This window comes from Pseudophryne corroboree, chromosome 2 (assembly GCF_028390025.1).
Source record: "Pseudophryne corroboree isolate aPseCor3 chromosome 2, aPseCor3.hap2, whole genome shotgun sequence".
NCBI classification, from domain to species: Eukaryota; Metazoa; Chordata; class Amphibia; order Anura; family Myobatrachidae; genus Pseudophryne; species Pseudophryne corroboree.
In genome coordinates this window covers 184,650,428-184,674,535 of record NC_086445.1, presented here as the reverse complement: position 1 = coordinate 184,674,535, position 24,108 = coordinate 184,650,428, and the positions used below count along the sequence as shown (strand labels likewise).

Here is a 24,108-nt window from a genome sequence, read left to right as displayed (position 1 = left end):
AAACCCTCCCCAATCAGCACATGATGCAAAGAAAAAGAAAAGAAAAAAGAGGTGCAAGATGGAATTATCCTTGGGCCCTCCCACCCACCCTTATGTTGTATAAACAAAACAGGACATGCACACTTTAACCAACCCATCATTTCAGTGACAGGGTCTGCCACACGACTGTGACTGATATGACGGGTTGGTTTGGACCCCCCCCAAAAAAGAAGCAATTAATCTCTCCTTGCACAAACTGGCTCTACAGAGGCAAGATGTCCACCTCATCTTCACCCTCCGATATATCACCGTGTACATCCCCCTCCTCACAGATTATCAATTCGTCCCCACTGGAATCCACCATCTCAGCTCCCTGTGTACTTTGTGGAGGCAATTGCTGCTGGTCAATGTCTCCGCGGAGGAATTGATTATAATTCATTTTAATGAACATCATCTTCTCCACATTTTCTGGATGTAACCTCGTACGCCGATTGCTGACAAGGTGAGCGGCGGCACTAAACACTCTTTCGGAGTACACACTTGTGGGAGGGCAACTTAGGTAGAATAAAGCCAGTTTGTGCAAGGGCCTCCAAATTGCCTCTTTTTCCTGCCAGTATAAGTACGGACTGTGTGACGTGCCTACTTGGATGCGGTCACTCATATAATCCTCCACCATTCTATCAATGTTGAGAGAATCATATGCAGTGACAGTAGACGACATGTCCGTAATCGTTGGCAGGTCCTTCAGTCCGGACCAGATGTCAGCATCAGCAGTCGCTCCAGACTGCCCTGCATCACCGCCAGCGGGTGGGCTCGGAATTCTGAGCCTTTTCCTCGCACCCCCAGTTGCGGGAGAATGTGAAGGAGGAGATGTTGACAGGTCGCGTTCCGCTTGACTTGACAATTTTGTCACCAGCAGGTCTTTCAACCCCAGCAGACCTGTGTCTGCCGGAAAGAGAGATCCAAGGTAGGCTTTAAATCTAGGATCGAGCACGGTGGCCAAAATGTAGTGCTCTGATTTCAACAGATTGACCACCCGTGAATCCTTGTTAAGCGAATTAAGGGCTGCATCCACAAGTCCCACATGCCTAGCGGAATCGCTCCGTGTTAGCTCCTCCTTCAATGCCTCCAGCTTCTTCTGCAAAAGCCTGATGAGGGGAATGACCTGACTCAGGCTGGCAGTGTCTGAACTGACTTCACGTGTGGCAAGTTCAAAGGGCATCAGAACCTTGCACAACGTTGAAATCATTCTCCACTGCACTTGAGACAGGTGCATTCCATCTCCTATATCGTGCTCAATTGTATAGGCTTGAATGGCCTTTTGCTGCTCCTCCAACCTCTGAAGCATATAGAGGGTTGAATTCCACCTCGTTACCACTTCTTGCTTCAGATGATGGCAGGGCAGGTTCAGTAGTTTTTGGTGGTGCTCCAGTCTTCTGTACGTGGTGCCTGTACGCCGAAAGTGTCCCGCAATTTTTCTGGCCACCGACAGCATCTCTTGCACGCCCCTGTCGTTTTTTAAAAAATTCTGCACCACCAAATTCAAGGTATGTGCAAAACATGGGACGTGCTGGAATTTGCCCATATTTAATGCACACACAATATTGCTGGCGTTGTCCGATGCCACAAATCCACAGGAGAGTCCAATTGGGGTAAGCCATTCCGCGATGATCTTCCTCAGTTGCCGTAAGAGGTTTTCAGCTGTGTGCGTATTCTGGAAAGCGGTGATACAAAGCGTAGCCTGCCTAGGAAAGAGTTGGCGTTTGCGAGATGCTGCTACTGGTGCCGCCGCTGCTGTTCTTGCGGCGGGAGTCCATACATCTACCCAGTGGGCTGTCACAGTCATATAGTCCTGACCCTGCCCTGCTCCACTTGTCCACATGTCCGTGGTTAAGTGGACATTGGGTACAACTGCATTTTTTAGGACACTGGTGAGTCTTTTTCTGACGTCCGTGTACATTCTCGGTATCGCCTGCCTAGAGAAGTGGAACCTAGATGGTATTTGGTAACGGGGGCACACTGCCTCAATAAATTGTCTAGTTCCCTGTGAACTAACGGCGGATACCGGACGCACGTCTAACACCAACATAGTTGTCAAGGACTCAGTTATCCGCTTTGCAGTAGGATGACTGCTGTGATATTTCATCTTCCTCGCAAAGGACTGTTGAACAGTCAATTGCTTACTGGAAGTAGTACAAGTGGGCTTACGACTTCCCCTCTGGGATGACCATCGACTCCCAGCGGCAACAACAGCAGCGCCAGCAGCAGTAGGCGTTACACGCAAGGATGCATCGGAGGAATCCCAGGCAGGAGAGGACTCGTCAGACTTGCCAGTGACATGGCCTGCAGGACTATTGGCATTCCTGGGGAAGGAGGAAATTGACACTGAGGGAGTTGGTGGGGTGGTTTGCGTGAGCTTGGTTACAAGAGGAAGGGATTTACTGGTCAGTGGACTGCTTCCGCTGTCACCCAAAGTTTTTGAACTTGTCACTGACTTATTATGAATGCGCTGCAGGTGACGTATAAGGGAGGATGTTCCGAGGTGGTTAACGTCCTTACCCCTACTTATTACAGCTTGACAAAGGGAACACACGGCTTGACACCTGTTGTCCGCATTTCTGGTGAAATACCTCCACACCGAAGAGCTGATTTTTTTGGTATTTTCACCTGGCATGTCAACGGCCATATTCCTCCCACGGACAACAGGTGTCTCCCCGGGTGCCTGACTTAAACAAACCACCTCACCATCAGAATCCTTCTGGTCAATTTCCTCCCCAGCGCCAGCAACACCCATATCCTCCTCATCCTGGTGTACTTCAACACTGACATCTTCAATCTGACTATCAGGAACTGGACTGCGGGTGCTCCTTCCAGCACTTGCAGGGGGCATGCAAATAGTGGAAGGCGCATGCTCTTCACGTCCAGTGTTGGGAAGGTCAGGCATCGCAACCGACACAATTGGACTCTCCTTGTGGATTTGGGATTTCAAAGAACGCACAGTTCTTTGCGGTGCTTTTGCCAGCTTGAGTCTTTTCAGTTTTCTAGCGAGAGGCTGAGTGCTTCCATCCTCATGTGAAGCTGAACCACTAGCCATGAACATAGGCCAGGGCCTCAGCCGTTCCTTGCCACTCCGTGTGGTAAATGGCATATTGGCAAGTTTACGCTTCTCCTCCGACAATTTTATTTTAGGTTTTGGAGTCCTTTTTTTTCTGATATTTGGTGTTTTGGATTTGACATGCTCTGTACTATGACATTGGGCATCGGCCTTGGCAGACGACGTTGCTGGCATTTCATCGTCTCGGCCATGACTAGTGGCAGCAGCATCAGCACGAGGTGGAAGTGGATCTTGATCTTTCCCTAATTTTGGAACCTCAACTTTTTTGTTCTCCATATTTTATAGGCAGAACTAAAAGGCACCTCAGGTAAACAATGGAGATGGATGGATTGGATACTAGTATACAATTATGGACGGACTGCCACGGTTAGGTGGTATAAAAAAACCACGGTTAGGTGGTATATATTGTAATACAATTATGGATGGACGGACTGCCTGCCGAGTGCCGACACAGAGGTAGCCACAGCCGTGAACTACCGCACTGTACACTGGTTGATAAAGAGATAGTAGTATACTCGTAACAACTAGTATGACTGACTATGACGGTATAAAGAATGAAAAAAAAACCACGGTTAGGTGGTATATATTATAATACAATTATGGATGGACGGACTGCCTGCCGACTGCCGACACAGAGGTAGCCACAGCCGTGAACTACCGCACTGTACACTGGTTGATAAAGAGATAGTAGTATACTCGTAACAACTAGTATGACTGACTATGACGGTATAAAGAATGAAAAAAAAACCACGGTTAGGTGGTATATATTGTAATACAATTATGGATGGACGGACTGCCTGCCGAGTTCCGACACAGAGGTAGCCACAGCCGTGAACTACCGCACTGTACACTGGTTGATAAAGAGATAGTAGTATACTCGTAACAACTAGTATGACTGACTATGACGGTATAAAGAATGAAAAAAAAACCACGGTTAGGTGGTATATATTGTAATACAATTATGGATGGACGGACTGCCTGCCGAGTTCCGACACAGAGGTAGCCACAGCCGTGAACTACCGCACTGTACACTGGTTGATAAAGAGATAGTAGTATACTCGTAACAACTAGTATGACTGACTATGACGGTATAAAGAATGAAAAAAAAACCACGGTTAGGTGGTATATATTATAATACAATTATGGATGGACGGACTGCCTGCCGACTGCCGACACAGAGGTAGCCACAGCCGTGAACTACCGCACTGTACACTGGTTGATAAAGAGATAGTAGTATACTCGTAACAACTAGTATGACACTATGACGGTATAAAGAATGAAAAAAAAACCACGGTTAGGTGGTATATATTATAATACAATTATGGATGGACGGACTGCCTGCCGACTGCCGACACAGAGGTAGCCACAGCCGTGAACTACCGCACTGTACACTGGTTGATAAAGAGATAGTAGTATACTCGTAACAACTAGTATGACACTATGACGGTATAAAGAATGAAAAAAAAACCACGGTTAGGTGGTATATATTATAATACAATTATGGATGGACGGACTGCCTGCCGAGTGCCGACACAGAGGTAGCCACAGCCGTGAACTACCGCACTGTACACTGGTTGATAAAGAGATAGTAGTATACTCGTAACAACTAGTATGACTGACTATGACGGTATAAAGAATGAAAAAAAAACCACGGTTAGGTGGTATATATTATAATACAATTATGGATGGACGGACTGCCTGCCGACTGCCGACACAGAGGTAGCCACAGCCGTGAACTACCGCACTGTACACTGGTTGATAAAGAGATAGTAGTATACTCGTAACAACTAGTATGACACTATGACGGTATAAAGAATGAAAAAAAAACCACGGTTAGGTGGTATATATTATAATACAATTATGGATGGACGGACTGCCTGCCGACTGCCGACACAGAGGTAGCCACAGCCGTGAACTACCGCACTGTACACTGGTTGATAAAGAGATAGTAGTATACTCGTAACAACTAGTATGACACTATGACGGTATAAAGAATGAAAAAAAAACCACGGTTAGGTGGTATATATTATAATAATACAATTATGGATGGACGGACTGCCTGCCGACTGCCGACACAGAGGTAGCCACAGCTGTGAACTACCGCACTGTACACTGGTTGATAAAGAGATAGTAGTATACTCGTAACAACTAGTATGACTATGACGACGGTATAAAGAAAGAAAAAAAAATACCACGGTTAGGTGGTATATAATTATACAATTATGGATGGACGGACTGCCTGCCGAGTGCCGACTGCCGACACAGAGGTAGCCACAGCCGTGAACTACCGCACTGTACTGTGTCTGCTGCTAATATAGACTGGTTGATAAAGAGATAGTATACAACAATATACTACTATACTGGTGGTCAGGCACTGGTCACCACTAGTCACACTGGCAGTGGCACTCCTGCAGCAAAAGTGTGCACTGTTTAATTTTAAATTAATATAATATTATGTACTCCTGGCTCCTGCTATAACAACCTGCAGTGCTCCCCAGTCTCCCCCACAATTATTATAAGCTTTTATACATTGATGTGCAGCACACTGGGCTGAGCTGAGTGCACACAGACTGAGTCACACTGTGTGACTGCTGTGTATCGTTTTTTTCAGGCAGAGAACGGATATAGCAGAGAACGGATATATTAAATAAAAGTTAACTTAACAACAACTGCACTGGTCACTGTGGTAAACTCTGTCTGCACAATCTCTCTCTCTCTCTCTCTCTCTTCTAATCTATTCTAATGGAGAGGACGCCAGCCACGTCCTCTCCCTATCAATCTCAATGCACGTGTGAAAATGGCGGCGACGCGCGGCTCCTTATATAGAATCCGAGTCTCGCGAGAATCCGACAGCGTCATGATGACGTTCGGGCGCGCTCGGGTTAACCGAGCAAGGCGGGAAGATCCGAGTCGCTCGGACCCGTGAAAAAAAAAGTGAAGTTCGTGCGGGTTCGGATTCAAAGAAACCGAACCCGCTCATCTCTAGTATTATGTTCGGTGAGGAAAAACTACCTGTAGTTTTCCTGAATCTGAGAAATTAAATGAGGTGTGAGATGATGCGTGGCTTTCCCCCGATAACAACTGATAATTTCTAAAATGTTATTGGCATTATATCCTTTCCCGCCAGAGGTTAGGGTGCGTTGGGAAACACCCCCTAGGGTGGATAAAGCGCTCACACGCTTGTAAGGGCTCTACCCTCTCCTGAGATGGCCGCCCTTAAGGATCCTGCTGATAGAAAGCAGGAGGGTATCCTAAAATGTATTTACACACATACTGGTGTTATACTGCGACCAGCAATCGCCTCAGCCTGGATGTGCAGTGCTGTGTTGGCGTGGTCGGATTCCCTGACTGAAAATATTGATACCCTAGATAGGGACAGTATATTTTTGCCTATAGAGCATTTAAAAGATGCATTTCTATATATGCGTGATGCACAGCGGAATATTTGCCGACTGGCATCAAGTCTAAGTGCGTTGTACATTTCTACCAGTAGAGGGTTATGGACACGACAGTGGTCAGGTGATGCGGATTTCAAACGGCATTTGGAAGTATTGCCTTATTAAGGGGAGGAGTTATTTGGGGTCGGTCTTTCAGACCTGGTGGCCACGGCAACAGCTGGGAAATCCACGTTTGTACCCCAGGTCGCCTCTCAACATGAGAAGACGCCGTATTATCAGGCGCAGTCTTTTCGTGGACAAGCGGGCAAAAGGTTCCTCATTTCTGCCCCGTGACAGAGGGAGAGGAAAAAGGCTGCAGAAATCAGCCAGTTCCCAGGAACAGAAACCCTCTCCCGCCTCTGCCAAGCCCTCAGTATGACGCTGGGGCTTTACAAGCAGAATCAGGCACGGTGGGGGGCCCGTCTCAATGAATTTCAGCGCGCAGTGGGCTCACTCGCAAGTAGACCCCTGATCCTTCAGGTGATATCTCAGGGGTACAAATTGGAATTCGAGACGTCTCCCCCTCGCCGTTTCCTAAAGTCGGCTTTACCGATGTCTCCTTCTGACAGGGAGACAGTTTTGGAAGCCATTCATAAGCTGTATTCCCAGCAGGTGATAATCAAGGTACCCCTCCTGCAACAGGGAACGGGGTATTATTCCACACTGTTGTGGTACCGAAGCCGGACGGCTCGGTGAGACCGATTCTAAATCTAAAATCTTTGAACACTTACATACAGAGGTTCAAATTCAAGATTGAGTCACTCAGAGCAGTGATTGCGAACCTGGAAGAAGGGGACTACATGATGTCTCGGGACATCAAGGATGCTTACCTTCATGTCCAAATTTACCCTTCTCACCAAGGGTACCTCAGGTTTATGGTACGGAACTGTCACTATCAGTTCAGACGCTGCCGTATGGATGGTCCACGGCACCCCGGGTCTTTACCAAGGTAATGGCCGAAATGATGATATTCCTTCGAAGGAAGGGAATTTTAGTTATCCCTTACTTGGACGATTCCCTGATAAGGGTAAGATCCAGGGAACAGTTGGAGGTCGGTGTAGCACTATCTCAGGTAGTGTTGCGGCAGCACGATTGGATTCTCAATATTCCAAAATCGCAGCTGGTTCCGACGACTCGTCTTCTGTTCCTAGGGATGATCCTGGACACAGTCCAGAAAAAGGTGTTTCTCCCGGAGGAGAAAGCCAGGGAGTTATCCGAGCTAGTCAGGAACCTCCTAAAACCGAGCCAAGTCTCAGTGCATCAATGCACAAGGGTTCTGGGTAAAATGGTGGCTTCCTACGAAGCAATCCCATTCGGCAGATTCCACGCAAGAACTTACCAGTGGGACCTGCTGGACAAATGGTCCGGGTCGCATCTTCAGATGCATCAGCGGATAACCCTGTCACCAAGAACAAGGGTGTCCCTCCTGTGTTGGTTGCAGAGTGCTCATCTTCTAGAGGGCCGCAGATTCGGCATTCAGGACTGGGTCCTGGTGACCACGGATGCCAGCCTGCGAGGCTGGGGAGCAGTCACACAGGGAAGGAATTTCCAGGGCTTATGGTCAAGCCTGGAGACATCACTTCACATAAATATCCTGAAGCTAAGGGCCATTTACAATGCTCTAAGCTTAGCTAGACCTCTGCTTCAAGGTCAGCCGGTGTTGATCCAGTCGGACAACATCACGGCAGTCACCCACGTAAACAGACAGGGTGGCACAAGAAGCAGGAGGGCAATGGCAGAAGCTGCAAGGATTCTTCGCTGGGCGGAAAATCATGTGATAGCACTGTCAGCAATTCCGGGAGTGGACAACTGGGAAGCAGACTTCCTCAGCAGACACGACCTCCACCCGGGAGAGTGGGGACTTCACCCAGAAGTCTTCCACATGATTATAAACCGTTGGGAAAAACTCGACAGGTATTGCGCCAGGTCAAGGGACCCTCAGGCAATAGCTGTAGACGCTCTGGTAACACCGTGGGTGTACCAGTCAGTGTATGTGTTCCCTCATCTGCCTCTCATACCCAAGGTACTGAGATTGATAAGATGGAGAGGAGTAAGCACTATATTCGTGGCTCCGGATTGGCCTCTACCTCTAAGAAGGGACCTGCTCCAGCAAGGACCCTGTCTGTTCCAAGACTTACCGCGGCTGCGTTTGACGGCATGGCGGTTGAACGCCGGATCCTGAAGAAAAAAAAAAGGCATTCCGGATGAAGTCATCCCTATCCTGATCAAAGCCAGGAAGGATGTAACCGCAAAACATTATCACCGCATTTGGCGAAAATATGTTGCGTGGTGCGAGGCCTGTAAGGCCCGACGGAGGAAATTCAACTGGGTCGATTCCTACATTTCCTGCAAACAGGAGTGTCTATGGGCCTGAAATTGGGGTCCATTAAGGTTCAAATTTCGGCCCTGTCAATTTTCTTCCAAAAAGAACTAGCTTCAGTCCCTGAAGTTCAGACGTTGTAAAAGGGGTACTGCATATACAGCCTCCTTTTGTGCCTCCAGTGGCACCTTGGGATCTCAATGTAGTTTTTGGGTTCCAAAAGTCACATTGGTTTGAACCACTTAAATCTGTGGAGTTAAAATATCTCACATGGAAAGTGGTCATGCTGTTGGCCCTGGCCTGGGCCAGGCGCGTGTCAGAATTGGCGGCTTTATCCTGTAAAAGCCCTTATCTGATTTTCCATTCGGACAGGGCGGAATTGAGGACTCGTCCTCAGTTTCTCCCTAAGGTGGTTTCAGCGTTTCACCTGAACCAACCTATTGGGGTGCCTGCGGCTACTAGGGACTTGGAGGACTCCAAGTTGCTAGACGTTGTCAGGGCCCTGAAAATATATGTTTCCAGGACGGCTGGAGTCAGAAAATCTGACTCGCTGTTTATCCTGTATGCACCCAACAAGCTGGGTGCTCCTGCTTCTAAGCAGACTATTGCTTGTTGGATTTGTAGTACAATTCAGCTTGCACATTCTGTGGCAGGCCTGCCACAGCCAAAAATCTGTAAATGCCCACTCCACAAGGAAGATGGGCTCATCTTGGGCGGCTGCCCGAGGGGTCTCGGCTTTACAACTTTGCCGAGCAGCTACTTGGTCAGGAGCAAATACGTTTGTAAAATTCTACAAAATTGATACCCTGGCTGAGGAGGACCTGGAGTTCTCTCATTTGGTGCTGCAGAGTCATCCGCACTCTCCCGCCCGTTTGGGAGCTTTGGTATAATCCCCATGGTCCTTACGGAGTCCCCAGCATCCACTTAGGACGTTAGAGAAAATAAGAATTTACTTACCGATAATTCTATTTCTCGTAGTCCGTAGTGGATGCTGGGCGCCCATCCCAAGTGCGGATTGTCTGCAATACTGGTACATAGTTATTGTTACCAAAAAATCGGGTAATTGCTGTAGTGAGCCATCTTTTCTAGAGGCTCCTCTGTTATCATGCTGTTAACTGGGTTTAGATCACGAGTTGTACGGTGTGATTGGTGTGGCTGGTATGAGTCTTACCCGGGATTCAAAATCCTTCCTTATTGTGTACGCTCGTCCGGGCACAGTATCCTAACTGAGGCTTGGAGGAGGGTCATAGGGGGAGGAGTCAGTGCACACCAGCTAGTCCTAAAGCTTTTACTTTGTGCCCAGTCTCCTGCGGAGCCGCTATTCCCCATGGACCTTACGGAGTCCCCAGCATCCACTACGGACTACGAGAAATAGAATTATCGGTAAGTAAATTCTTATTCTTGTCCTTTAACCTTAATTGCGGCATAATACTGACCCTAAAACTGGCTGTAAATATTTACAGTGTGAACATGTTGACTTTCTGACTACTTACCCTTATAAAGCATTACCTGGCATAAATGATAGAGATGAGCGGGTTCGGTTTCTTTGAATCCGAACCCGCACGAACTTCACTTTTTTTTTCACGGGTCCGAGCGACTCGGATCTTCCCGCCTTGCTCGGTTAACCCGAGCGCGCCCGAACGTCATCATGACGCTGTCGGATTCTCGCGAGACTCGGATTCTATATAAGGAGCCGCGCGTCGCCGCCATTTTCACACGTGCATTGAGATTGATAGGGAGAGGACGTGGCTGGCGTCCTCTCCATTAGAATAGATTAGAAGAGAGAGAGAGAGAGAGAGAGAGATTGTGCAGACAGAGTTTACCACAGTGACCAGTGCAGTTGTTGTTAAGTTAACTTTTATTTAATATATCCGTTCTCTGCTATATCCGTTCTCTGCCTGAAAAAAACGATACACAGCAGTCACACAGTGTGACTCAGTCTGTGTGCACTCAGCTCAGCCCAGTGTGCTGCACATCAATGTATAAAAGCTTATAATAATTGTGGGGGAGACTGGGGAGCACTGCAGGTTGTTATAGCAGGAGCCAGGAGTACATAATATTATATTAATTTAAAATTAAACAGTGCACACTTTTGCTGCAGGAGTGCCACTGCCAGTGTGACTAGTGGTGACCAGTGCCTGACCACCAGTATAGTAGTATATTGTTGTATACTATCTCTTTATCAACCAGTCTATATTAGCAGCAGACACAGTACAGTGCGGTAGTTCACGGCTGTGGCTACCTCTGTGTCGGCAGTCGGCACTCGGCAGGCAGTCCGTCCATCCATAATTGTATAATTATATACCACCTAACCGTGGTATTTTTTTTTCTTTCTTTATACCGTCGTCATAGTCATACTAGTTGTTACGAGTATACTACTATCTCTTTATCAACCAGTGTACAGTGCGGTAGTTCACGGCTGTGGCTACCTCTGTGTCGGCAGTCGGCAGGCAGTCCGTCCATCCATAATTGTATTATTATAATATATACCACCTAACCGTGGTTTTTTTTTCATTCTTTATACCGTCATAGTGTCATACTAGTTGTTACGAGTATACTACTATCTCTTTATCAACCAGTGTACAGTGCGGTAGTTCACGGCTGTGGCTACCTCTGTGTCGGCAGTCGGCAGGCAGTCCGTCCATCCATAATTGTATTATAATATATACCACCTAACCGTGGTTTTTTTTTCATTCTTTATACCGTCATAGTGTCATACTAGTTGTTACGAGTATACTACTATCTCTTTATCAACCAGTGTACAGTGCGGTAGTTCACGCTTGTGGCTACCTCTGTGTCGGCAGGCAGTCCGTCCATCCATAATTGTATTATAATATATACCACCTAACCGTGGTTTTTTTTTCATTCTTTATACCGTCATAGTCAGTCATACTAGTTGTTACGAGTATACTACTATCTCTTTATCAACCAGTGTACAGTGCGGTAGTTCACGGCTGTGGCTACCTCTGTGTCGGCACTCGGCAGGCAGTCCGTCCATCCATAATTGTATTATAATATATACCACCTAACCGTGGTTTTTTTTTCATTCTTTATACCGTCATAGTGTCATACTAGTTGTTACGAGTATACTACTATCTCTTTATCAACCAGTGTACAGTGCGGTAGTTCACGGCTGTGGCTACCTCTGTGTCGGCAGTCGGCAGGCAGTCCGTCCATCCATAATTGTATTATAATATATACCACCTAACCGTGGTTTTTTTTTCATTCTTTATACCGTCATAGTGTCATACTAGTTGTTACGAGTATACTACTATCTCTTTATCAACCAGTGTACAGTGCGGTAGTTCACGGCTGTGGCTACCTCTGTGTCGGAACTCGGCAGGCAGTCCGTCCATCCATAATTGTATTACAATATATACCACCTAACCGTGGTTTTTTTTTCATTCTTTATACCGTCATAGTCAGTCATACTAGTTGTTACGAGTATACTACTATCTCTTTATCAACCAGTGTACAGTGCGGTAGTTCACGGCTGTGGCTACCTCTGTGTCGGAACTCGGCAGGCAGTCCGTCCATCCATAATTGTATTACAATATATACCACCTAACCGTGGTTTTTTTTTCATTCTTTATACCGTCATAGTGTCATACTAGTTGTTACGAGTATACTACTATCTCTTTATCAACCAGTGTACAGTGCGGTAGTTCACGGCTGTGGCTACCTCTGTGTCGGCAGTCGGCAGGCAGTCCGTCCATCCATAATTGTATTATAATATATACCACCTAACCGTGTTTTTTTTTTCATTCTTTATACCGTCATAGTCAGTCATACTAGTTGTTACGAGTATACTACTATCTCTTTATCAACCAGTGTACAGTGCGGTAGTTCACGGCTGTGGCTACCTCTGTGTCGGAACTCGGCAGGCAGTCCGTCCATCCCTAATTGTATTATAATATATACCACCTAACCGTGTTTTTTTTTTCATTCTTTATACCGTCATAGTCAGTCATACTAGTTGTTACGAGTATACTACTATCTCTTTATCAACCAGTGTACAGTGCGGTAGTTCACGGCTGTGGCTACCTCTGTGTCGGCACTCGGCAGGCAGTCCGTCCATCCATAATTGTATTACAATATATACCACCTAACCGTGGTTTTTTTATACCACCTAACCGTGGCAGTCCGTCCATAATTGTATACTAGTATCCAATCCATCCATCTCCATTGTTTACCTGAGGTGCCTTTTAGTTCTGCCTATAAAATATGGAGAACAAAAAAGTTGAGGTTCCAAAATTAGGGAAAGATCAAGATCCACTTCCACCTCGTGCTGATGCTGCTGCCACTAGTCATGGCCGAGACGATGAAATGCCAGCAACGTCGTCTGCCAAGGCCGATGCCCAATGTCATAGTACAGAGCATGTCAAATCCAAAACACCAAATATCAGAAAAAAAAGGACTCCAAAACCTAAAATAAAATTGTCGGAGGAGAAGCGTAAACTTGCCAATATGCCATTTACCACACGGAGTGGCAAGGAACGGCTGAGGCCCTGGCCTATGTTCATGGCTAGTGGTTCAGCTTCACATGAGGATGGAAGCACTCAGCCTCTCGCTAGAAAACTGAAAAGACTCAAGCTGGCAAAAGCACCGCAAAGAACTGTGCGTTCTTTGAAATCCCAAATCCACAAGGAGAGTCCAATTGTGTCGGTTGCGATGCCTGACCTTCCCAACACTGGACGTGAAGAGCATGCGCCTTCCACTATTTGCATGCCCCCTGCAAGTGCTGGAAGGAGCACCCGCAGTCCAGTTCCTGATAGTCAGATTGAAGATGTCAGTGTTGAAGTACACCAGGATGAGGAGGATATGGGTGTTGCTGGCGCTGGGGAGGAAATTGACCAGAAGGATTCTGATGGTGAGGTGGTTTGTTTAAGTCAGGCACCCGGGGAGACACCTGTTGTCCGTGGGAGGAATATGGCCGTTGACATGCCAGGTGAAAATACCAAAAAAATCAGCTCTTCGGTGTGGAGGTATTTCACCAGAAATGCGGACAACAGGTGTCAAGCCGTGTGTTCCCTTTGTCAAGCTGTAATAAGTAGGGGTAAGGACGTTAACCACCTCGGAACATCCTCCCTTATACGTCACCTGCAGCGCATTCATAATAAGTCAGTGACAAGTTCAAAAACTTTGGGTGACAGCGGAAGCAGTCCACTGACCAGTAAATCCCTTCCTCTTGTAACCAAGCTCACGCAAACCACCCCACCAACTCCCTCAGTGTCAATTTCCTCCTTCCCCAGGAATGCCAATAGTCCTGCAGGCCATGTCACTGGCAAGTCTGACGAGTCCTCTCCTGCCTGGGATTCCTCCGATGCATCCTTGCGTGTAACGCCTACTGCTGCTGGCGCTGCTGTTGTTGCCGCTGGGAGTCGATGGTCATCCCAGAGGGGAAGTCGTAAGCCCACTTGTACTACTTCCAGTAAGCAATTGACTGTTCAACAGTCCTTTGCGAGGAAGATGAAATATCACAGCAGTCATCCTACTGCAAAGCGGATAACTGAGTCCTTGACAACTATGTTGGTGTTAGACGTGCGTCCGGTATCCGCCGTTAGTTCACAGGGAACTAGACAATTTATTGAGGCAGTGTGCCCCCGTTACCAAATACCATCTAGGTTCCACTTCTCTAGGCAGGCGATACCGAGAATGTACACGGACGTCAGAAAAAGACTCACCAGTGTCCTAAAAAATGCAGTTGTACCCAATGTCCACTTAACCACGGACATGTGGACAAGTGGAGCAGGGCAGGGTCAGGACTATATGACTGTGACAGCCCACTGGGTAGATGTATGGACTCCCGCCGCAAGAACAGCAGCGGCGGCACCAGTAGCAGCATCTCGCAAACGCCAACTCTTTCCTAGGCAGGCTACGCTTTGTATCACCGCTTTCCAGAATACGCACACAGCTGAAAACCTCTTACGGCAACTGAGGAAGATCATCGCGGAATGGCTTACCCCAATTGGACTCTCCTGTGGATTTGTGGCATCGGACAACGCCAGCAATATTGTGTGTGCATTAAATATGGGCAAATTCCAGCACGTCCCATGTTTTGCACATACCTTGAATTTGGTGGTGCAGAATTTTTAAAAAAACGACAGGGGCGTGCAAGAGATGCTGTCGGTGGCCAGAAAAATTGCGGGACACTTTCGGCGTACAGGCACCACGTACAGAAGACTGGAGCACCACCAAAAACTACTGAACCTGCCCTGCCATCATCTGAAGCAAGAAGTGGTAACGAGGTGGAATTCAACCCTCTATATGCTTCAGAGGTTGGAGGAGCAGCAAAAGGCCATTCAAGCCTATACAATTGAGCACGATATAGGAGATGGAATGCACCTGTCTCAAGTGCAGTGGAGAATGATTTCAACGTTGTGCAAGGTTCTGATGCCCTTTGAACTTGCCACACGTGAAGTCAGTTCAGACACTGCCAGCCTGAGTCAGGTCATTCCCCTCATCAGGCTTTTGCAGAAGAAGCTGGAGGCATTGAAGGAGGAGCTAACACGGAGCGATTCCGCTAGGCATGTGGGACTTGTGGATGCAGCCCTTAATTCGCTTAACAAGGATTCACGGGTGGTCAATCTGTTGAAATCAGAGCACTACATTTTGGCCACCGTGCTCGATCCTAGATTTAAAGCCTACCTTGGATCTCTCTTTCCGGCAGACACAGGTCTGCTGGGGTTGAAAGACCTGCTGGTGACAAAATTGTCAAGTCAAGCGGAACGCGACCTGTCAACATCTCCTCCTTCACATTCTCCCGCAACTGGGGGTGCGAGGAAAAGGCTCAGAATTCCGAGCCCACCCGCTGGCGGTGATGCAGGGCAGTCTGGAGCGACTGCTGATGCTGACATCTGGTCCGGACTGAAGGACCTGCCAACGATTACGGACATGTCGTCTACTGTCACTGCATATGATTCTCTCAACATTGATAGAATGGTGGAGGATTATATGAGTGACCGCATCCAAGTAGGCACGTCACACAGTCCGTACTTATACTGGCAGGAAAAAGAGGCAATTTGGAGGCCCTTGCACAAACTGGCTTTATTCTACCTAAGTTGCCCTCCCACAAGTGTGTACTCCGAAAGAGTGTTTAGTGCCGCCGCTCACCTTGTCAGCAATCGGCGTACGAGGTTACATCCAGAAAATGTGGAGAAGATGATGTTCATTAAAATGAATTATAATCAATTCCTCCGCGGAGACATTGACCAGCAGCAATTGCCTCCACAAAGTACACAGGGAGCTGAGATGGTGGATTCCAGTGGGGACGAATTGATAATCTGTGAGGAGGGGGATGTACACGGTGATATATCGGAGGGTGAAGATGAGGTGGACATCTTGCCTCTGTAGAGCCAGTTTGTGCAAGGAGAGATTAATTGCTTCTTTTTTGGGGGGGGTCCAAACCAACCCGTCATATCAGTCACAGTCGTGTGGCAGACCCTGTCACTGAAATGATGGGTTGGTTAAAGTGTGCATGTCCTGTTTTGTTTATACACCATAAGGGTGGGTGGGAGGGCCCAAGGATAATTCCATCTTGCACCTCTTTTTTCTTTTCTTTTTCTTTGCATCATGTGCTGATTGGGGAGGGTTTTTTGGAAGGGACATCCTGCGTGACACTGCAGTGCCACTCCTAGATGGGCCCGGTGTTTGTGTCGGCCACTAGGGTCGCTAATCTTACTCACACAGTCAGCTACCTCATTGCGCCTCTTTTTTTCTTTGCGTCATGTGCTGTTTGGGGAGGGTTTTTTTGGAAGGGCCATCCTGCGTGACACTGCAGTGCCACTCCTAGATGGGCCCGGTGTTTGTGTCGGCCACTAGGGTCGCTAATCTTACTCACACAGCTACCTCATTGCGCCTCTTTTTTTTCTTTGCGTCATGTGCTGTTTGGGGAGGGTTTTTTGGAAGGGCCATCCTGCGTGACACTGCAGTGCCACTCCTAGATGGGCCCGGTGTTTGTGTCGGCCACTAGGGTCGCTAATCTTACTCACACAGCTACCTCATTGCGCCTCTTTTTTTCTTTGCGTCATGTGCTGTTTGGGGAGGGTTTTTTGGAAGGGACATCCTGCGTGACACTGCAGTGCCACTCCTAGATGGGCCCGGTGTTTGTGTCGGCCACTAGGGTCGCTTATCTTACTCACACAGCGACCTCGGTGCAAATTTTAGGACTAAAAATAATATTGTGAGGTGTGAGGTATTCAGAATAGACTGAAAATGAGTGTAAATTATGGTTTTTGAGGTTAATAATACTTTGGGATCAAAATGACCCCCAAATTCTATGATTTAAGCTGTTTTTTAGTGTTTTTGGAAAAAAACACCCGAATCCAAAACACACCCGAATCCGACAAAAATAATTCGGTGAGGTTTTGCCAAAACGCGTTCGAACCCAAAACACGGCCGCGGAACCGAACCCAAAACCAAAACACAAAACCCGAAAAATTTCAGGCGCTCATCTCTAATAAATGATTACATTTAGTCCATAACATTGTTTATAAAGGCTTCTCAGTCTCTCTCTATTCACTCTTTTTATTGTTCTAAGCTGTCAGTTGTGGTGCAGTATGTTTAGCCTGTAAGCTTTGACGAAACAGATTTGATTGTTAATTTTTGTCATTAACTGACAGGCCATCTTCAGGCTGCGCTCAAATGTTGTCACACCCAGGTCACAGTCCGGTCACTAGCGTTGCTTGGTCTCCTAAAGGGGGAGCATTGCTGTCCGCTTCCCCTGTAGACACAGCCATGTTGGTGAGTAACAGGGACTTCCTGCTCCACGATGTGCTGCAAACTGTTTTTGTTCAATTGAAAGTGTCTGTGTATCATTGGATCGATCACGGAAATGCTTTCATAACTTCAAAATCAATATATGTATCTGTACATTCATGCACAAAGAAGATACATGGTTAGCTGTGCCTTCTTAGAAATATAGGCAATTAATCTGCTAGGAGTTGAGGCTTGGATGGGTTTAAGTGTGAGTAGGGGGCCAGGTTACAACTGAACTTTAGTTTGTGGTCATCATGTGTTATCTATGTAGCCAATCACATCAGACACGCCCTGTGAATTTGCCAGTTTTACAGCACATTATCATGAGGCATGCACATTTTTAGACTGTGAAAATAGGATTTCAATTACCTGCCGGTAAATCTTTTCTCGTAGTCCGTAGAGGATGCTGGGGTCCACATTAGTACCGTGGGGTATAGACGGGTCCATTAGGAGCCACTGGTACTTTAAGAGTTAGAGAGTGTGGGCTGGCTCCTCCCTCTATGCCCCTCCTACCAGACTCAGTCTAGAAACTGTGCCCGAGGAGATGGACATCTTCGAGAGAAGGATTATAATCATATAATGGCGAGATTCACACCAGCTCACACATACAAGGCAAACCAAGCTAACTAGCTTGAAACACAGCAACGGCTGAAACATTACTTACCAAGTAATAATGCAGTACTCAACTAAAACAAAGTTGTACTGAACCAGATAACCACTGCAGGAAAATAAAGCGCTGGGCGGGCGCCCAGCATCCTCTACGGACTACGAGAAAAGAATTTACCCGTAGGTAATTAAAATCCTATTTTCTCTTACGTCCTAGAGGATGCTGGGGTCCACATTAGTACCATGGGAATGTACCAAAGCTCCTAGAACAGGAGGGAGAGCGCGGAGGCTCCTGCAGAACTAATTGACCAAACTTAAGGTCCTCAGAGGCCAAAGTATCGAACTTGTAGAACTTTGCGAACGTGTTCGACCCCGACAAAGTAGCTGCTCGGCAGAGTTGCAAAGCCGAGACACCTCGGGCAGCCGCCCAGGAAAAACCCACCTTACGAGTAGAGTGGGCCTTAACAGACGTAGGACACGGCAAGCCTGCCGTAGAACCTGATCCAAGGAGAGATCGTCTGCTCAGAAGCAGGACACCCAATTTTCTTGGGATCATACAGGACAAACGGAGAGTCCGATTTTCTGTGATGAGCAGTCCTCACATAGATTTTTAGAGCCCTTACAACATCCAAGGACTTTGATGAAATTGAGGAGTCAGTCGCAACTGGCACCACAATAGGTTGGTTGATATGAAATGTCGACACAACCTTTGGAAGAAACTGCTGACGTGTCCGAAGCTCAGATCTATCTTCATGGGAGATCAAGTATGGGCTTTTACATGACAAAGCCCCCAACTCCGACACAATGTCTAGCAAAAGCTAAAGCCAACAAAGTGACAGCCTTCCACGTGAGAAACTTGACCTCAACCTCCTGTAGAGGTTCAAACCAGTCCGACTGGAGAAACTGCAACACCACTTTAAGATCCAAGGGCGCCGTAGGCGGCACAAAGGGAGGCTGGATGTGCAGAACCCCTTTCAGAAAAGTCTGAACCTCAGGGAGGGAAGCCAACTGTTTCTGGAAGAAAATGGATAGGGCCGAAATCTGGACCTTTACGGATCCCAACCTCAGGCCCATATCCACACCTGCTTGCAGGAAAAGGAGAAACCGTCCCAGTTGAAACTCCACCGTAGGAAACTTCTTGGACTCACACCAAGATAGATATTTTTTCCAAATACGATGGTAATGTTTAGACGTTACTCCTTTCCTAGCCTGTATCAGGGTAGGAATAACTATGTTTGGATTGCCCTTTCCGAGCTAGTATCTGGCGTTCAACCTCCATGCCGTCAAACGCAGCCGAGGTAAGTCTTGATAGGCGAACAGCTCCTGCTGCAGCAGGTCCTCCCGAAGAGGAAGAGGCCTCGGCTCTTCTAGCAGTAGATCCGCTTACCAAGATCTTCTTGGCCAGTCTGGAGCAATGAGGATCGCTTATCTCCTTATGAGCTTTAGCACTCTTGGAATGAGTGTAGGTGGTGGAAACACGTACACCGACTGGAAAACCCACAGAGTCACTAGGGCGTCCACCACCACTGCTTGCGGGTCCCTCGACCTGGAACAATATCGCCAAAGCTTCTTGTTGAGACAAGAGGCCATCATGTCTATTTGAGGTACACCACAAAGATCTGTTACCTCCTTGAACACCTCCGGATGGAGACCCCACTCTCCTGGATGGAGATCGTGTCTGCGGAGGAAGTCCGCTTCCCAGCTGTCTACTCCCGGAATGAAATTGTTGACAGCGCCAACGTGTGTTTTTCTGCCCAGAGGATGATTCTTGTTACCTCTGACATTGCATCTCTGCTCTTCGTTCCGCCCTGTCGGTTTATGTCAGCCACTGTCGTTACATTGTACGACTGCACTTGAATGGCCTGATTTCTTAGAAGATGGGCTGCTTGGAGAAGACCGTTTTAGACGGCTCTTAGTTCTAGAATGTTTATCGGCAGGCCGGCTTCCAGACTTGACCACCTTCCTTGGAAGGTCTCCCCTTGAGTGACCGCGCCCCAGCCCCGGAGACTTGCATCCGTGCTTAGAAGTATCCAGTCCTGAATCCCGAACCTGTGGCCTTCCAGAAGGTGACGCAGTTGCAACCACCAGAGGAGCGAAATCCTGGCCTTTGGCGACAGATGTATCCTCTGGTGCATATGTAGATGGGATCCTGACCACTTGTCCAGAAAATCCAGTTGGAAGGACCGAGCATGAAATCTCCCTTACTGCAGAGCCTCTTAAGAGGCCACCATCTTCCCCAGAAGGCGAATGCACTGATGAACAGACACCCGGGCTGGCTTCAGGACATCCCGGACCATTGTTTGCATCACCAATGCTTTTTCCTCTGGAAGAAACACCCTCTGCACTTCCGTGTCGAGGATCATTCCCAGAAAGGACAACCTCCTGGTTGGTTCCAAATGTGATTTTGGAAGATTCAGGATCCAACCGTGTTCCCTGAGCAGGTGGGTCGTGAGAGGAATGGACTGTAACAGCTTCTCCCTGGCCGATGCCTTTATCAGCAGATCGTCCAGATATGGAATTATATTCACCCCCTGTCTGCGGAGGAGAACCATCATTTCCGCCATCACCTTGGTGAATACCCTCGGTGCTGTGGAGAGGCCGAATGGCAGGGCCTGGAACTGATAGTGACAGTCCAACAGTGCGAATCGGAGATAAGTTTGATGCGGCAGCCGAATCGGAATGTGGAGGCACGCATCCTTGATATCCAGGGATACCAGGAATTCCCCCCTCCTCCAGACCTGATATCACCGCCCGTAGAGACTCCATTTTGAACTTGAACTCCTTCAGAAAGGTGTTTAGTGATTTTAAGTTCAGAATGGGCCTGACAGAATCATCCGGTTTCGGTACCACGAAAAGGTTTGAATAGTAAACCTTGTTTTGCATCTGTGGATGAACCGGTACAATAACCTGTGCCTCCACCAACTTCTGAATGGCTCCCTGTAGGATAGCCCTGTCCTGCCGGCAAGCCTGATTTGACGAACCGGTGCGGAGGGAGATCTTGAAATTCGAGCCGGTACCCCTGGGACACAATATCTTGTACCCAGGGATCCAGGCCGGACGACACCAAGATGTGACTGAAATGTCTTGAGTCTCGCACCCACCGGCCCTACCTCCAGGCCGCGCGGTCCACCGTCATGCTGATGACTTTGGCATACCTGAAGCAGGTTTCTGTTCCTGGGAACCCGCAGCAGCAGGTTTCTTGGATTTTGCTCGACCTCCTCTAAAGAAGGTGTTGGACGGTTTGGCCTTTCTTGCTTTAGTAACCCGAAAGGACTATGAAGCAGCTGAAGAAAAAGTTTTCTTCGCAGCAGGTGCAGCTGAGGGAAGAAAAGGTGACTTACCCGCTGTCCACGCATCCCCAAAGAGAGCCTGACCTGTGTAGGGTAGAGTCTCCACACCTTTCCTGGATTCCGCGTCGGCAGACCACTGGCGCAGCCACAGTCCTCTGCGAGCTGAGACAGACATGGAAGAAATTCCTGCAGCCATTGAACCCAGCTCCTTCATGGATTCCACCACAAATCCTGCAGAATCCTGAATGTTACGTAAAAACAAATCAACGTCATTTTTATCCATTGTATCCAAATCCTCTAGTAAAGTGCCTGACTACTTTGCTATAGCTTTGGAAATCCATGCACAAGCAATAGTAGGACGTAGTATCGCCCCTGAAGCCGTGTATATGGATTTGAGCGTAGCATCAACTTTGCGATCAGCCGGCTCCTTTAAGGCGGTAGATCCTGGAACCGGCAAAACCACCTTTTTTGAGTCTGGATACAGATGCGTCCACTATGGGTGGGTTCTCCCATTTTTTCCTATCCTCCTCAGGAAAGGGGAAAGCAACCAGAACCCTTTTAGGGATGTGGAAAAAAAAAATTCCAGGTTTTCCCACGCTCTTTCAAATATAGCATTCAATTCTTTGGACGCAGGGAAGGTTAGCGAGGCTTTCTTACTGTCTGTGAAGTAAGCCTCCTCAACCTGCTCAGGTGTTGTATCAGTAATATTCAACACATCCCTAATAGCCTCTATCATCAACTGCACCCCTTTAGCAAGCGATGCGGTCCCCCATAGCACATCACCGTCTGCCGTATCAGAATCGGTATCCGTGTCATCTTGCATAATCTGGGCAAGAGCATGTTTATGGTGGGTGTAGTATGGTATGCCGGCGCCGGAAGCCCGACCGCCGGCATACCGACAGCGTGACGAGCGCAAATGAGCCCCTTGAGGGCTCGCCTCACTGCGGGCACGGTGGTGCGCCACGCTATCTATTCTCCCTCCAGGGGGGTCGTGGACCCCCAAGAGGGAGAAAGTGTCGGGATTCCGGCGCTGGTATACTGTGCCCCGGTATACCGACAGCCGGCAACCTGAAGACCACCGTTTATGGGGAACCTACAGAGGGAGGCCCTGAGGTAACAGAACCGGACCAAACTGCCATAGAGTTCTGTAAAACCTGAGTTGCAGATTCATTCTATGCAAGCCTAGTAGATATCTCAGCCGTCATAGATTCTTAAGAGGAAAACCATTCAGGCTTCCTTGCTGGTATCTGCGCTAAAACAGTGCAATCCTCATTACCTGGAATGAGATCATCCTGAGAGAACAAATCCTCTGCAGCATATCCCTAGACATTGCTAAAATGAGACCCCAAACACACCACACACACACACGGTTAGACAGAGTTTCACCCCCAAGAATGGCAAGAGAGACACAGAGATTGGAGCCAACCCACACAGAGCGCTTTCAACGTATAGGGAGACCCCTACCAGCGCTGACTGTGTACCTTAATACCCCCCCCCCCCCCCCCCCCCCCCCTACCCCTTCTACAACCCCCTGGTACCGTTAGAGATAGCTGGAGTTGACATGGAGGGACTTGCTTTTACTGACAGCGCTTCTGCAGGCAGGAAAATGGCGCTGATCGCTGCTGGGGTCTGTTGAGAAGCTCTGCCCCCTTAATGGCGCTGTCTTCCCACTCTTCAGAAGATTATACTGGCCTGAGGAATTGTGCTGGCAGCGATCCTGGGACCCTGAGAGGCTTGGAGGTCAGTGTAGGGTATAGGCGCTGACTCAGGGCACCCCTCACAGCGCCGCACTATGTACCGCTGAGCCCCAGTGCGCAGTTGGTACTGCGCTCAATACCCTGTTGCCGCCATCTTCACACCGGCTCCCCGCTGGCCAGGGGTGCCGGTGACTCACTCGCCACTGATCTTTTGGCTCTGTAAGGGGGTGGCGGCATGCTGCGGCAGTGAGCGGTCGCCTAGGGCAGCTAACGATCCTCACCCTCAGGAGCTCAGTGTCCTGTCAGCGCAGATAGTGGCTCAGACCCTGCAGGACGGACACTACTCTCTCCCTCCTAGTCCCACGAAGTTGCCAGCAGTCTCCTTGTAAAATAATAAACTCTAAAAATAAACTTTTACTAGAAAAACTCTGTAGAGCTCCCCTAGCTGTGACCGGCTCCTCCGGGCACATTTTCTAAACTGAGTCTGGTAGGAGGGGCATAGAGGGGAGGAGCCAGCCCACACTCTCAAACTCTTAAAGTGCCAGTGGCTCCTAATGGATCTGTCTATGGTACTAATGTGGACCCCAGCATCCTCTAGGATGTAAGAGAAATATACCAATCTAGTTCTTATAGGCAATTTGTTGTTTCATAGTCCATATTTATTTTCTCTGACGTCCTAGTGGATGCTGGGAACTCCGTAAGGACCATGGGGAATAGCGGCTCCGCAGGAGACAGGGCACATCTAAAGAAAGCTTTAGGATCACCTGGTGTGCACTGGCTCCTCCCCCTATGACCCTCCTCCAAGCCTCAGTTAGATTTTCTGTGCCCGACGAGAAGGGTGCACACTAGGGGCTCTCCTGAGCTCTTTGTGAAAGTTTTAGTTTAGGTTTATTATTTTCAGTGAGAC

General features: G+C 48.1%; 1 protein-coding gene across 3 annotated transcripts in view; it reads left to right on the top strand.

The window, feature by feature from the left end:
• AAAS (aladin WD repeat nucleoporin) overlaps positions 1-24,108 on the top strand; it is an 80,401-nt gene that overhangs the window by 17,392 nt on the left and 38,901 nt on the right. For all 3 annotated transcript variants that reach the window (XM_063952113.1, XM_063952114.1, XM_063952112.1), the window contains exon 9: positions 17,473-17,593. In XM_063952113.1, the coding sequence (XP_063808183.1) occupies positions 17,473-17,593 (121 nt within the window). The remainder of the gene's footprint in view (positions 1-17,472; positions 17,594-24,108) is intronic.